Source organism: Grampus griseus (genome assembly GCF_964374135.1).
Source record: "Grampus griseus genome assembly, chromosome: 11".
NCBI lineage: Eukaryota > Metazoa > Chordata > Mammalia > Artiodactyla > Delphinidae > Grampus > Grampus griseus.
Genome location: NC_139005.1, coordinates 76,708,845 through 76,725,706, shown reverse-complemented (window position 1 = coordinate 76,725,706; position 16,862 = coordinate 76,708,845). Strand labels below are relative to the sequence as shown.

The 16,862-nt window shown below is 36.4% G+C and overlaps 1 protein-coding gene across 1 annotated transcript in view; it reads left to right on the top strand.

The window, feature by feature from the left end:
• The window catches only part of CEP83 (centrosomal protein 83), a 68,924-nt gene that overhangs the window by 37,525 nt on the left and 14,537 nt on the right, over window positions 1-16,862 (top strand). The window contains exons 8-13 of the mRNA XM_082666672.1: window positions 1,301-1,415; window positions 2,688-2,832; window positions 2,946-3,095; window positions 8,822-8,897; window positions 11,563-11,720; window positions 13,372-13,501. Of these exons, the coding sequence (XP_082522798.1) occupies window positions 1,301-1,415; window positions 2,688-2,832; window positions 2,946-3,095; window positions 8,822-8,897; window positions 11,563-11,720; window positions 13,372-13,501 (774 nt within the window). The remainder of the gene's footprint in view (window positions 1-1,300; window positions 1,416-2,687; window positions 2,833-2,945; window positions 3,096-8,821; window positions 8,898-11,562; window positions 11,721-13,371; window positions 13,502-16,862) is intronic.

The following is a 16,862-nucleotide window of genomic DNA, read 5'->3' as shown; positions in this document are numbered from 1 at the left end:
CACATAATAGGTGCTCAATAAATATTTATTGAATGAACAAAGGAATACTACTTTAAAAAATTTTTTTGTTTATTTTTGGCTGCATTGTGTCTTCGTTGCTGCATGCGGGCTTTCTCTAGTTGCGGTGAGCAGGGGCTACTCTACTTTGCGGTGTGCGGGCTTCTCATTTCAGTGGCTTCTCTTGTTGTGGAGCATGGGCTGTAGGTCACGCGGGCTTCAGTAGTTGTGGCACGTGGGCTCAGTAGTTGTGGCTTGCGGGCTCTAGAGTGCAGGCTCAGTAGTTGTGGCGCACAGGCTTAGTTGCTCCGCAGCATGAGGGATCTTCCCGGACCAGGGCTCAAACCCGTGTCCCCTGCATTGGCAGGCAGATTCTTAACCACTGCACCACGAGGGAAGCCTAAGGAATACCACTTATGAACTATAATTATTCAGCTTTCAAAAGGAATGTCTCAGGGAAAAGCTGAGATTGGTATGTGGTTAATTATATGGAAAATATTGACAATTAGTTACATTCACCTTGGGGCTTTAAAAGAATCAGGTTTTGGCAATAAAGGTTTAAATTAGATTCATACATTTTGTACTTGTTTATCCCACTACCAGCATACACACACACACACACTATTTAGTCACCAACTTCAATAGATTATTCTTTCTTGTCCCCTTTGTTAGTCCTTTGCCTCTTAATTGGTTTCTTTACTTTCAGTTTCTTAATCCAGCACACTTGCAATTAGAGTTAACTTTCTGAAACAAAGTTGATTGTGCCACCTTCAGCAGCTAAGAGGATATACAACCCTTTTGTATGGCATATAAAGTTTATTCCCTGCCACTCCACAGTTTTCACATCTTCCTCTGCTCTATCTATGACACATTGTTCATTGTTTTCCAAGCAAACCAGGTGGCGTTCTACCTTTATAACATTTTATATGCTGTTCCTTATACCTAAAATGCCATTTTGTCACCAGCAGTTTTTTTTAGAGGAAGGTTTCAATTTTTTTTTCCCTGAGGATGTTTCAGTCATTGACTATTGGATTTTAGGTACTTGCAGTTAAGCCTTTAAAGGCAAGATTAAGCCCGATGACCCCACCCTGCTATTGAAAGAAATGACTCAATTCTGTTAGGAACAGACTGTTTTCTTGGTGCTGAGTACTGTTCCAGGAACTGAAGCATCTTCCCTGCTGGAAGGTGCTTATACTCTATACTCTGCTACCAAAGTGTTTTCTCATTTCTACTAATGTTTTTGGGTTAGCATTTAGTGGCAAGAAAATGACCAATAGTAATTTCAATTTCTAATTATCAACAGGTAAAAGAACTTAAACATTCAAACAAACTAGAAATAACAGACATCAAACTGGAGGCAGCAAGAGCTAAGAGTGAGCTAGAAAGAGAAAGGAATAAAATTCAAAGTGAACTGGATGGTAATATATGATTTCCCATGCTTTTTACTGTTACTTTCACATATAAACTCAAATTACTAAAATAGATCAAACTGAAGTTTATTTCCAATTTTAAGCTTAATTGAATTTTAATTTTAGAGCACACATATGTATTGTTTTTATTTGTATGTTAAATGTTCATTCTGTGATGTAACTTTTAAAAAAACAATCTTATGGTTATATCATTGTTATTTGATTAATACATAAATTAAGTGAAACTTTATAGATCGGATTCCATACTTCCTGGGTATATAACTTAAAATCTGTTTAGATCATGTGATTATTAATATCAGACCATTTAAAATCTAAAGAATATATAAGTGGGTTCCAGGTCCAATTTTTAAGTTTAAAATTTTTTTTATGTAGACCCTAGGCCAGTTGTTGGGCCTAGTTCAGCCTAAGCTTATTTTTAAACTCCAATTTAGTCTTAGAATGTCCTTCTCATCAAGATTTCTCAGAAATTATATTATTTCTGACTTTTATTAAGTACTTAAATAAGCTGCCTGGACCTGCAGCTGTCATGAAGTTGGTCTCTAGTTGAACTGGCCTCCAGTTACAGTTTCAGACAGAGCTTATGATGAATGACTATTTTCATTATTAATTTCTACTTGATGTTGACTCACGGATTTTCATAGAGTTAGGGAGCATATTTTCTTTGGAACTTAAAGAGTTTGAGATCCAGTTTTGCATTCTTTTTAAACTTTGAGTTAGATATGAATTTGTTTTAGTTATTCCATATGCAAAATACTTGTCATTTCATTACGAGGAAAATTTGTGAATTCACTGGACAAACTTGAAAGTGTCCAATTTGTATTAGATATCTAACAGTTCTGATAAGTTTCAAAAGCTTCTGTGATTTTATTCACTCTGCTTTCCAGCTAGCTTTATGATGATGCTGTCTGTGGGATTTAGGTTACAGAACCCTTTTAGAAGTTAAGTATTTAAACCTCTTTTCAATATTACCCAGGTTGATGTCCCCAGCTCTCACGATCCAAATGAGTAAATGTATATAACCTTTTGTTAAAGTGTTTCTGTGTGAGTGCTTAATAAAATGACAAATTAAGTCTGAGTAGTAGTCTTTTTCGTTAAGAAAAGTTTACCAACAAAGTAAAGATCTTTGAGATGTGTATCTGGAGAGACTTACTTTCTATATTCTTTCGTCTTACCAGCTTACGAATATTTGCTGTTAATTGCAATTTTTCTTCTTAATAACATTGAATACAGTACAGTTTTCTCCTTTAAAAAAAATACTAGGATTACAGTCAGACAATGAAATTCTCACATCAGCTGTTGAACACCACAAAGTGCTTTTAGTAGAAAAGGACCGTGAATTAATACGTAAAGTACAAGCTGCCAAAGAAGAAGGTTACCAAAAACTTGTGGTATTACAAGATGAAAAGTAAGTACCTAATTACCTTATTTTGTGTTAAATCTCCTTGCAAATGAAAACATTTTGCTGTCATATCATCCTTATTGTAGTTCTTGTAATATAATTATCATCTGTTGTTTTAGGCTAGAACTTGAGAGCAGATTAGCGGATTTAGAGAAAATGAAAGTGGAACATGATGTCAGGAGGCAATCTGAAAAGGATCAGTGTGAAGAGAGATTGCGAGCTTCACAGATGGCAGAAGAGTCGGCCAGGAGGGAACTTCAGAGTATTAGGTTATATATGCATATTTTTTTAAACTTCATTTTGAAATAATCTCATAGCCAACAAAACATTGTAAAACTAGTACAGAGTATTCGCATATAATTTTCACCCAGATCTCCATATCTGAATTATTTTGATACCTTTGTTGGTTTCAGTTGGCCATATGTGAGTGTGTCTGTTTCTGGACTCTGTTCTATTCCATTTATCTGTATGTCTGTCTTGACAGCAATATCACACTCTCTTGACTACTGTAGCTTCATAGTAAGTTTGATTCAGGTAGTGCAAGTCTTCTACCTTGTTCTTTTTTGGCAAGATTGTTTTGGCTCTTCTAGGTCCTTTGCCTTTCCTTGTAAATAATCAGCTTATAACCATTTTCAAAAAGGCTTAAGATTTTGATTGGGATTGCACTGAATTTGTAGCTCAGTTTGAGAAGAGTTGTCATCTCAACAGTATTGAGTCTGTCCAATCCATGAATATGGCTTATCTCTCCATGTATTCAGATCATCTTTAATTTCTGTCATCAGAGTTTTGTAGTGTTCATTGTATATATCATGCTCATATTGTATTACATTATAATTCTAAGCATTTTTATGTGATTATAAGTGGAGTTATGTTTTAAAATTTTACTTTCTAATTGTTTATTGCTGACATATAGAAATATAGTTGAGGGGCTTCCCTGGTGGCACAATGGTTAAGAATCCGCCTGCCAACTCAGGGGACACCGGTTCGAGCCCTGGTCTGGGAAGATCCCACATGCCACAGAGCAACTAAGCCTGTGTGCCGCAACTACTGAGCCTGCACTCTAGAGCCCGTGAGCCACGACTGCTGAGCCTGTGTGCCACAACTACTGAAGCCTGCACTCCTAGAGCCCGTGCTCCGCAACGGGAGAGGCCACTGCAATGAGAAGCCCATACACTGCAACGAGGAGTGGCCCCCGCTCGCTGCAACTAGAGAAAGCCCGCGCACAGCAACAAAGACCCAGTGCAGCCAAAAATAAAATAAATAAAATAGATACAACATTAAAGAAATAAAAAATGTTTAAGAAATATAGTTGATTTTTATGTATTGACCTTGTATCCTATGACCTTACAGAAGTCACGTATTTTCTACTAGCTGCTTTGTGGGTTCTTAGTTTTCTAACGTCATGTTGTATATGTTGTATTTCCTTTTAGTTTACTTGTTCATTTTTTGGTTTTGGTGTGTTTTTTTGAGAATTTAAGTAGGTTTTATTTTTTTGATAGTATTTTTTTCAATAGATCTTTATTGGAGTAAAATTTTTTGAGTTGGGAATTTAATTCAACTAATGTTCATTCTTTCATCTTTATTGGTAAAAATATCATGCTGAGAATTTTCTTATCACTGCTTTTTAAATGTATCATATAGATTTTGATATGCAGTGTTTTAATTATCATTATTTTTTAGAAATTCCCTAATTTCAATTTGCATCTTCCTTTTCACCCAAGAAGCAATAGAAGGTATAGTTGTTTAATAGAAGGTGAAACTAATAGTTTTCTAGGGCTGCCACAACAAAATACCATAGACAGGGTAGTTTAAACAACAGAAATTAATTTTCTTACAGTTCTGGAGGCTAGAAGCCTCAGAGCTCAATGTGTTAGCAGATTTAGTTTCTCCTAAAGCCTGTCTCCTTGGCTTGCAGATTGGTTGCCTTCTTACTGTGTCCTCACAGGGGCTTTCCTCTGTGTGCATGTATCCCTGGTACCTCTCCCTCTTATAAGGACACCAGTCATAGGATTAGGACCCACCCATATAACCTCATTTAACCTTCGTTACCTCTTTAAAGGCCTTGTCTCCAAATACAATCACGGGTAAGTGATTGAAGGATTTTGAATTTTCAGGTGATAGGGCTTTCTTGTTTATTTTGTTGTTAAATTTTAGTTTTATTTCATTGTGATCAGAGTATTGATTCTGTTATTTCTGCTTTATGGAACACTCTAATGTTTTCCTTGTGACCTAATATATCAAGGCCAGGACTACGGTAAAGCCAGTGAGGCACCCAGGGTGCAAAATTTAAAGAGGTACTCACTCTTATGTGTTGACATTGGACTTGCAGGAAACCTGGGGTGAGTCTCCTTAAATTTTTCACTCTGGGCACCTCACTTGCCTTATCTCAGTCTCAGACCTGTAATACATGATTGATTTTTATGAGTGTTACATAAGGACTAGTAAAGAAAGTACTCAATTATGAGTATAAAGTTTGAAATATACATCCATAAGATCTACCTTACTAACTATGATGTTCAGGTCTTCTGTATACTTTTTTTTGTCCACTTCATTTGTCTTGTACAAAGAGTGATATATTAGTCTCCTATTATTGTGTTAGTGTGTTTCTATCTATGACTCCTTAAATTTCTTGTAATTTTTTTGCTTCATAGGTGATTGATATATTATTTGGTATATAGATAATCATAACAGTTATACTTTAATTATGAATTGTGGCTTTTAGCATTTAAAAGCACTTTTCTTTTTGTCATTTAATTTTTTTTGCTTGAATTCCACCTTGTTTGATATTGTTATTACTCCTGTTTTATTTTACAATTGTTGATCTGTTTTTTCATAGATTTCTGACAGCTGTTGCTGTAGATTTTTTTAGGTGCATATATATTCATGGTTACTTGTTATTTTTCCTTTAATGTTTTATCTTGAATTTTATATAGTTTAATATTAACATTTCTACTGTTTCTTTCCTTTTGTTCATATTTGTGGTACATCTTTTCACTTTATTTTCAGCTTTATTTATTGTTTTATTTTAAATGTGTCCCTTATGGACAAAAATATTACAATACCTTTTAATACAGGTAATTACAGGTAATACAGGTAATTACAATACCTCTCCCACAACGGGAGAGGCCACAACAGTGAGAGGCCTGCGTATCACACACAAAAAAAAGATTTGAATGATAGTTTCTTGAGCAGTATGTTAACTCATTGCGGAGCACAGGCTCTGGACGCACAGGCTCAGCGGCCATGGCTCACAGGCCCAGCCGCTCCGCGGCATGTGGGATATTCCCGGACCGGGGCATGAACCCGTGTCCCCTGCATTGGCAGGCGGACTCTCAACCACTGCGCCACCAGAGAAGCCCCTAAGGTTACTTTTTATTTGTAAAATGTAATTATCCCTTAGAATCCTAAATGTAATGATCTTAAATCATGGACTAATTTTCTTCTTAAAAAAAATCAAAAATCTCCTATCAGTTATGAATTCTAACCCAGCACTGCTTCAGCAAAGTGAACTGAAGAAAATTTTGTAGATCATCTCTTATAGTCTACCAAAATGGTGTTCTTACTCCTTTCATGTTTAATGATAGTCAGATACTCTTCACCAATGGTTTCTTTGGCTTCAGTTTTTATAGGTAGGGCATGTTTGTTTCTCTTCATATCTACATAATTATTTAGAAAGTATTCAGGCCACTAATGCTTTCATAACTCAGTCTTGTTTCTTGTTCATTTATCATGTGTATCCAAAATCTCAACCAGAGCTAAGATATACTTGGGGCCTAAGTTTTCTAACTCTGGACTGGAGCTAGGACCCATGGTGTTTTCTCCCCTATTTTCATCTCCATGGTTTTGTAGAAAGAAACCTTTACTAACTCGGTAACCTAAAAGCTCCAAGTTAATAACAACCTTAAACATTTAAGGGAGAAATGCCCAGAAAGTTTGAGGGAGTAATAGTATAGCTAGAATTACAGAATAAGAGTATGATTGGTACTGTCAAAGGAGCACAGGAAGAGCAAGACTGGTCCTCTTCCTTTAGGTCCATTGTTTCTGGTGTTTGTATGTAAATATCTCAGGAGCAGTGTATTTTATTGTTTCTTCCATATCATATTGTCCAACCACCTTGTGCATTTAAATGTGTAATCCAGGATTTGGGTTGGTTCATTCAGTCCAACAACAGATACTTACTGAATTTTTTTTTTAATAGATCTTTATTGGAGTATAATTGCTTCACAATACCGTGTTAGTTTCTGTAGCACAACAAAGCCAATCAGCCATATGCATACACATGTCCCCATATCCCCTCCCTCTTGAGCCTCCCTCCCACCGTGTCTATCCCACCCCTCTAGGTCATCGCAAAGCACCGAGCCGACCTCCCTGTGCTATGCTGCTGTTTCCCACCAGCCAACTATTTTGCATTTGGTAGTGTATATATGTCGATGTTACTCTCACTTCGCCCCAGCTTCACCCTCCCACCCCATGTCATCAAGTCTGTTCTCTATGTCTACCTCTTTATTCCTGCCCTGCAACTAAGTTCATCAGTACCTTTTTTTTTTTTTAGATTGCATATATATGCGTTAGCATACTGTATTTGTTTTCCTCTTTCTGACTTCACTCTGTGTGACAGACTCTAGGTCCATCCACCTCACTACAAATAACTCAATTTTGTTTCTTTTTATGGCTGAGTAATATTCCATTTTGTATATGTGCCACGTCTTCTTTATCCGTTCATCTGTCAGTGGTCATTTAGGTTGGTTCCATGTCCTGGCTATTATAAATAGTGCTGCAGTGAACATTGTGGTGCATGTCTCTTTTTGAATTATGGTTTTCTCAGGGTATTAGTGTTTAAAGCACAGCCCTAGGCCTTTGAGAATATTGTCTTCCCAAGAAGCATTTCTAATTGGGTTGAAAAGGCATGCTAATAATGCTAAACTATATCTAGTACGTGCCAAGCAAATTATATTTGAGGTAAATGAAGGATTTTTAAAAGGGAAGTTTGAGGGCTTATCCTGTCAGAGCTAATTAAGTGTACAGTCTTTCTCATGAGGTTAGTTAGTCCCTTGGTCACCAGGGATACACTGTGTTTTAAGGTTTTGGCTGAGAATGTATCATTCCTTTTGAAAAGGACACAAATTGTGTAAGTGTGCATTCATCTCAGGGATGAAAACTCATATTTTATAGAATACAGTATGGTGTCTGTACTAGATAGTTTTCTTTTAAATTCTGAATTTAAAATCAGTATAATTACGGCATAATGAAGTGGGAGACAGAGATACTTACTTGGGTGTGAGAAGACCTGGGTCTCATCTTGATTTGGCTACTTGGTAGCTGTGTGATTTGGGCCTAACTTTGCTAAGCCTCAACCTCTTTTTCTGTATTATCTGGAATTATAAAGGTGACTCTGCTTACTTCCATACAACTGTTATGAGAAATTACTACAATTGGCCAACCTTAATTAAATGCCTGTTATACTATAGACATCATGGTAGGCATTTAGGATACATTTAGGAGCTCTATAACCCAGTAGAGTGAAGGTGAAGTAGCAGTATATCTGAAAGCATTTTGTAAATTGTGAAATACTGCATGGCTATAAGATAGCTTCTCCTAAACTGGACTCCTTTCTCCTGCCTTACTGACCCACTAGGCACTCCTCCACCAAAGCCATTTTTTCAGGCTGTTCCCTGTGTTTATCAAGATCCTACCCACCAGAGTTTTGTCTCCATGTAGTAGTCTCTCATCCTTCTAGATAGACTTGATTTCTCATCTTCTCTATGCCCATAGTTTGTAGATTTTTCCATAGCAAAAGCAGAAATTTGTTACATTTTAATTATATGTGGACACAGCTTAGTTGCCTGAAGTCAAAATCTTTGTCTTTGAATCTACCACTTTATATAGCACAGCGCCTTGTGTCAATATGGGCACTCAATAATATGATTGTCTAATTCAGTGAAATATATGAACTCTGGATTTTTAGTAATGTCTTTTGTTGGGTTGTGATTTTTAGGTTAAAACTTCAACAACAAATCGTGAATATTGAAAATGCAGAGAAAGAAAAAAATGAAAATTCTGACCTGAAACAGGTATTATTTTAGCAAACATTTTGCTTTTACTTTTTTAAGTGCTTCTTTAAATCTGTTTTTGAATCTTTATTGGAATTGTATATATAAATATTCTGAAAATATCACTCCAATTGATAATGAATTGATGAAGTTGATATGTAAAGTGTTTAGACCTCTTTAAGCTCTTGTTTAGTAAGCTTCTTTTGTTTTTCTTAAGATATTTATATGCTGCGGCTCATGATGAATTTTTTTTAAATTATAGTTTAAAGGGCAGTATTTTGAATTACTTGTGTGATTGACTTGTAACTTTGCATTTTCTTATTCCATGAGCTATTTTTTATTATATCCCTATGAAATCTAAGAGTTGTATTTATGGAAGGAAATTCATATTTTAATTAAAGTTGTTTGGGTTTGGGAAAGATTTATATGGGCAAAACATTATGAGGAGTGAAAATTCCATTTTTAGGATTTATGCTTGCATGCTAGCTGGCATTGCTTTGCATGTATAGTTATGGTTTCTAAGTTCCAAGTAGGAGGGCATAATGTGTGATAGTCTGAGAGGAGTTATCTAGTTTCATTGACATTGGGCTTTCTGTCATCCTGTAGATATGGAGAAGTATTAAGCTCTTTGAAAGTTGCTTGTTCAACCAGCTGTAATACAAGTTTTATATTTACTGCTGCAGTTAAAAGGACTGAATAGTTCTTCATGGAGAAATTCATTCTAAAATGGAAATCTGAGACATACCTTTTTACTTTATTCTTCTGACAGTTGCTCTTTGGACCTATACAGTTCTGTATGTGGCTTTGCTACCATCAGGAAGTAATGGAATTATTTCCCATTTATTGCGTAAAGAATCTGGTTTCTTTTGGCTCTTGAGTCTTGTAATGGATTCTTTTGATCTGAAGTCACTTGACTCTCTGCCTCCAAACTTCTCTCAAGAGAATGGCTTAGAGAGGTAGAAGAAAGTGAAAGAAAAATGAATACTTGTTTATTAATTGGTAAAATGGCTTGTGCAAGAATTAGGTGTAAATATGTCCCAAATGAATTATTTGGATAAGACTTAAGAGCAATGTGAATCTCCTAGCCTGTTAATCTGTAACTAGATAATTAGCTACTTTTCATGAGAAAAAGTACTCCCAGATAAAGCTAAACTGGGATGAAGAAGCCTGACATTTCAGAGTTTGATAAATGGTTCTAGAGGCCAAGGAATCCCTACCATTCATTAGGTTTCTCAGAGCATCTTTCTTCTGCCCAACACTCTATAAAATGCTTAAAAACTACTCAAAAACAATGTGAGAATGATCCTACCTGCATTTATGATTCCTGACTATTCAGAGAGCAGAACCTTTGGAAGGGTTGCTAATCACAATGTTGTGGGAGTGGGAGAATGGATTTTCTTAGCAGCTTTCCCAGCTTACCTTTTAAAATCTGTTCTTTCCTCGGAGGCTAGGAGACTAATATTTGGATTCTCTTTGCTCACCTCCCTGCTCTCCTTCTAATGACACTTCTCCCCATTTCTAGTACCTCTTCTGGCCTGCTTATTTGGGGAAGAAGAGAGAGGACTCAGTGGCAGATTGAGGAATAGGGTTCTTGATGGTCTCTGGTTATATTAAGATACGATCCTAATGCTGCTGCCTTTTTTTTTTTTTTTAACGTTTTTATTGGGGTATAATTGCTTTACAATAGTGTGTTAGTTTCTGCTTTATAACAAAATGAATCAGTTATACATATACATATGTCCCCATATCTCCTCCCTCTTGCATCTCCCTCCCTCCCTATCCCACCCTGTAGCTGGTCACAGAGCACCAAGCTGATCTCCCTGTGCTATGCGCCTGCTTCCCACTAGCTATCTATTTCACATTTGGTAGTGTATATATGTCCATGCCACTCTCTCACTTCGTCCCAGCTTACCCTTCCCCCTCCCCGTGTCCTCAAGTCCATTCTCTAGTAGGTCTGCATCTTTATTCCCGTCTTGCCCCTAGGTGCTTCATGACCTTTTTTTTTTTTTTTTTAGATTCCATATATATGTGTTAGCATATGGTATTTGTTTTTCTCTTTCTGACTTCACTCTGTATGACAGACTCTAGGTCCATCCACCTCACTACAAATAACTCAGTTTCCTTTCTTTTTATGTCTGAGTAGTATTCCATTGTATATATGTGCCACATCTTCTTTATCCATTCGTCTGTCGATGGACACGTAGGTTGCTTCCATGTCCTGGCTTTTGTAAATAGAGCTGCAGTGAACATTGTGGTACATGACTCTTTTTGAATTATGGTTTTCTCAGGGTATATGCCCAGTAGTGGGATTGCTGGACTGTATGGTAGTTCTATTTTTAGTTTTTTAAGGAACCTCCATACTGTTCTCCATAGTGGCTGTATCAATTTACATTCCCATCAACAGTGCAAGAGGGTTCCCTTTTCTCCACCCCCTCTCCAGCATTTGTTGTTTGTAGATTTTTTGATGATGGCCATTCTGACCGGTGTGAGATGATATCGCCTTGTAGTTTTGATTTGCATTTCTCTAATGCTGGTGCTTTTTATAATTTCATTTCAGGGTGTCCTGAAGGGCACATCAGTTGGGTGTGGCATATGTGAGGGAAGATGCTTAGTGTCCTCTGTGTCTCTCATATTCTATTGCATTTGTTTAGTGGCCTTATATTTCTCTTCTTTCTTCTCTTTTAAGCAAATCAGTAGTTTGCAGATCCAAGTGACCTCACTTGCACAGTCAGAGAATGAGTTGCTGAATTCAAACCAAACACTGAAGGAAATGGTGGAGAGGTTAAAACAGGAATGCCGAAATTTAAGAAGCCAAGCTGAAAAAGCACAACTAGAAGTTGAAAAGTAGAGTTTGCTCTTTTTTTTTATGTACAAACTGTTTCTTCTTTCTGCTATATTATATATAGTTCTTTTAATGATGATTCCAGTGTTGACTGTATTTTGGGAACTAGTTACAAATACCGCATTGACAGTGTACAGTGGTCTTAGGTAATGTATTTTCTGTTTCTAGAGATGAGCTTTATGGACTCTTGAATTGATTTAAAAAAAAAAAAAAGAAAAGAAAATAGACATCTAGGGAAGAAAACCTTTTAAAATTCTGCCTGACCCCACAGTATTAGGAAAACCTTCAAAGAAACACTTCTGTATTCATTGAGTAAATCAATACATTTCTTACTTCAAATATCTAAATTCTTCTGAATGCCAGAGAACAGAAACAAAATTTTTGATGTGTATAGCTTACCTCTTAGAATTACAGTTATAATCTTTTGGATTTTCCCTTTGAAAAGTTCATTTACTTGTTTATATTTTTTGATTTTGAAATCTCTTAGTAGTAGACAGTCTAGTAAACTGGTAGGGAGATGAATTTGGTGACCAAGATCTTATATTCCCTGGAAAATGTTGTTTATATATGGTAGGAAACTACTATTTTGTATTTGCTTTGTTATTATAACATGTCATTATTATAAGTTTTTGAATCTATGAAACATTATTTTCACAGTTTTTCTTCTGAAGGCTACCTTGCCACATAAAACCTTTTCCTTATTTTTCTATTATTTAATATTTTAAGGCTTGTCCATGGACTCATATATGTGGTTGAATTTCAAGAAAAGGAAGTAAGCAAGATAACTGTCCATAATGTGTTGTGATGTTCCACAGGGTCCAAATTATTTTGCTTATATTTTGCAAATAATAGGAATTTGTATCTTGGGATCCTCAAGTGATTTGAAATGTGCTTAAGAATTCCAATCATAGTATAGCTAGCAAATGTAACTAACTTATTGGTTTCTGAATGTTATTCATAGGATTATATAGCAGAAAATAGCTGGACTTGGGGTCAATAGAATGTGATTTTGATCCCAGCTAAGATACTTAAAATCTGTTTGACCTTAGTCATGCAGTCTGACTCCTCAGGGTTTGTATATCTCATTTGTACTGCCTGTAGTGATGATACTAAAAATCATAAAGTATACAGAAGAGCTTTAAAGATGTAAGTTGTTACGATGTTACTATAAAATACCATTTATATGAATTTTACTCTAGCCAGGAAACATACCACATTAAGACTTGATACCAAGGTTGATTTTAAACCATCTTTATTAGGCCCAGTTTTTAATAGCTTGGTGGTATCATGGTTTAAAGCTGATTATCAGTTGTTTGTCCTGTCCCCCCGTTAACTAGGTATAAGTCTTTAAGCAAGTTAGTTAACAGCTCTAAGCCTCAGTTTCCTCAGCTATAAAATGGAAATGATAGACGTACCTAACTCAGGGGGTACTGTGAAGAATAAATGATGTAGTACACGTACTGTTCTAAGCCCAGTGGCTGGCTCATAGGAAATACTCAGTAATGGTGGTGATAGCAGATACGTGGCCATGCAAGAATGCCTGTGTTGGATTATGAAGGCTGTGGGTGAAGTAGGTAGTGAGTTTGATTATACTTGCGGTAATATCTCTTCTAAGAGTTAACATCTCATGTTTTGCGTACGTTCTTCTGACAGGGCATTGGAAGAGAAGCAAGTACAGTGGTTGGAAGAAAAGCATAGGCTTCATGAACGTATCACTGACAGAGAAGAAAAGTATAATCAAGCTAAGGAGAAATTGCAGCGAGCTGCAATTGCCCAAAAAAAGGCAAGTGGTTCTCATTAAAGTGATTTCTATAGAGTAAAAGCATAACTATTTTAGGAGAATAAGATGTATAATTAAAACTGAGACTTTACGGGTATGTTCAGTTTGATATTTAAACATGACATTTTGCTGTCACATTGTAAAGATAAATTGGGAAAATGCAAACTGCTCAACAGGTTTATTTCTAAATGTTGTGTACAAGTCAGTTTTTCAGAGTATGCATTTTTCCACAGAGACAGTGGTTTTCATTGATAAAGTTTCTAGACCAGCCCATACAAGTGTCATTTAACTCATTCGCACTTAAATTACAGGGTGATTAGGCCTGTTTCAACTGTGCTTAACTAATACTTTTAACATTTGTTTTGTTTTACTTTAACATTGTTTTTGTTTTTTAACAAAAACTTTTTTGTTTCCAACTCAGGAATATAGAAGCAAGTATCTCATTGCCCCAGAGAAGGAACTAGGACTCCCCTGGCTTCTGAAACAGCCATGATAGTTCCCACAGCCATGATCTTTTTAAAGTTTCATCTTTGCAGGCATATTTTCTCCAGAACCTAAAAACTTTCTTTTCTTGGACGTATCCAGGGCATCATGGAACTAATGTAACCAGATGATTCATCTAAGTCAGTGGTTTACAACTTTTTTTCTACTCAACAAACCCAAGGAATGTAGCATAGCCCCATCAGTAACCATGGCTCTCCATGGCAGCGATTCAGCAGTTATTTTTAGTAAGATTGGCGCATGTGTGTTGGGGGAAGGGAAAGGAAGTATTTAAAAAAAAAATCCCACAAATGATTTGGATATGTCTCCATTTTATAAGTTCCTTTAGTAGTGGCGTTGGTTGTGGGGAAGTGAGGAGGTCTGAAATGAGAGGAATTTGTACTCTAGACATAGGCACACCGGTGTCTTAATGTCTGTATGTTTATTGGTAAGGTTAGCTGTTCATATTTGCATAAGAGAAGAGAACTGTATATCATTTACATATTCTGAATTTGGAAATCAAGGACACAGTTTTTAGTTACCTGTTTACATTATTAGATATAACTGCCAAATTCATCCTGATAGTTGGAGTGACGACATGAGAAGTCTTAAAGTCATTACTTCCCCACTTTCTTGCTTTATGAATGCTGCTTTTCTCTTTCCATTATGCTAAAAGTAGTATAACATTGAGATTAGAAAATAGCACTTAACGATATAGGATCCCAGCGTTTTATACTCAAATATAAATACTTATGTTGTTGTTTCGTTGTTTTTTCCCCCTGTATCACTTCTCTCTCTTTCTTTCCATATAAGTACTGAGCAGCGTATGGGTATTGATGGGATTTTAGTGAAGTTATTTCATGGCTTGGAATGATCTCCGAAATCCTACTTATGCTTCCTTGTACTGTTTGAAGCCTAAAAGCATCTGATGCCAGATTAGCTAGAAATCATAAGAAATTGTAAGAGCTGATTTTATCTTTCACAGAAAAAACTTTTTTGTTGGGGTTTTAGAGATAAGTGTCTTAGAGATCAGATTCTAATTATTGAGGCTAGGTTGGGTTGACTTCTTTTGGAGCAAAAGTGACATCCAGTGGTGAGAGAGGTTATCAACTAATCATAGGTATACCAGAAAGGGAAGGAGGTGATTTTTTTTTTTTTAATTTTATTTATTTATTTTTGGCTGTGTTGGGTCTTCATTTCTGTGCGCGGGCTTTCTCTAGTTGCGGCGAGCGGGGGGCACTCTTCATCGCGGTGCGCGGGCCTCTCACTGTCGCGGCCTCTCTTGTTGCGGAGCACAGGCTCCAGACGCGCAGGCTCAGTAGTTTTGGCTCACGGGCTTTGTTGCTCCGCGGCATGTGGGATCTTCCCAGACCAGGGCTCAAACCCATGTCCCCTGCATTGGCAGGCAGACTCTCAACCACTGCACCACCAGGGAAGCCCAGGAGGTGATATTTTAAGAAACGTGCGAAGTAACCTTTCATCAGTATTGACCTAGGATGAATGTTTTTCCTACTGAAATAACTGCCAAATTATGGGGGTGAATATAGTAAACACCTGTTTTACTTTTAAAAATGTGACCTGTGGATAATGGTTTTAAGTTGCAGGAAATTGTTAAACTCAATTCAGTAAAAATTATGACCCAGAGCTGTCCCATTATGTGGAGCACTGCCCTGTAGGCTTACAACTTTACCTCAATTAAAGTGGAAAAGCAGATAGTACATGTGACATAGAAATACTGTAAAAAGTATATAAGTATGTATAATTTTAGGGCTGGGGGATCTTAGCATTCAGATAGTTTTTACAGATTTGGAAACTGAAGTGGTAGGGAGCCAAGATCATTGACTAGTTAGGAACGCTGTGACTAAAGTCTACATTTTTCTATTCTTAATCCTGTGCTTTTTCTGCACTGTTAACTCTTTTAATTGCCCCCTTTCTTTGATTCGAGATACTTTACTGCTTTTCTCTTCATTATAACCATAATCCACATGAGTCTTATTTCCTGTGGCAGAATGATCACTATAAAATTAATTTTTTAAACTCACACCCTTTTCCCATTCAAGTTAAATATAGTGCTTCTGTATGAAAATGTTGGCTATAAGATTATATAAATATGATTCGTAAAATTGCAACAGACTTTTAAGTTTCTTAGATGGCAAAGATCATAACTTTCTTGTGTAGTAAGGCTTCAATTAAGTCACGAAATATTAACTCTAGGGCGGAAATCATAGTCCTTTAGAGTTACTTTCCTGTGAGAGGTTCTTACAACTGGGGAGTAGCAGCTTTATTTTTTTTTCCCCAGGCTAGGTAAGATGGCTTCATTTACAGCTCCAACCTCCTAAGCACAGAGATTATGTCATTTCTGGTAAGTGTTTTTAGGTAGAGTCTTTGTTCAATGATATTTTGCTGTGTTGATTTGTTTGGAAAAGTTGGACCGGGTATCTTGAGTTGGAATGCCCTTCTGTAATTGATGACTTCTCTGTATGTTGTTCCCCACACACTGTTGAAATGTGAGTATGAAGAGAGATCTCTTGGTATGAGGACGATGAGTTGTGCTTTTCCTTTTGAGGCGCTTGAAATGAGAACTTGTTATTTTTATTCTAAGGTATATCTCTAAAATAATTCTTGGTTAGATGTTATGAACGGTTTTGAGAAAGAAATGAACCATAGTCTTGAAGTTATAAAATATCTATTGAATATGCTGTGTGGCCTGGCATTATTTTATACACCGAGGGGAAAATAGAAGCCATGATTAATTCCTGCCCTTGATGACCATATAATCTAATTGGAGAAATAAAATAGCATGCAGTACCTAAAGAATCTATTAGTCATTTCCATGTGATCTGTGTGGACACTAAAGTTTGAGAACTACTGTGCTAGAGAGAAG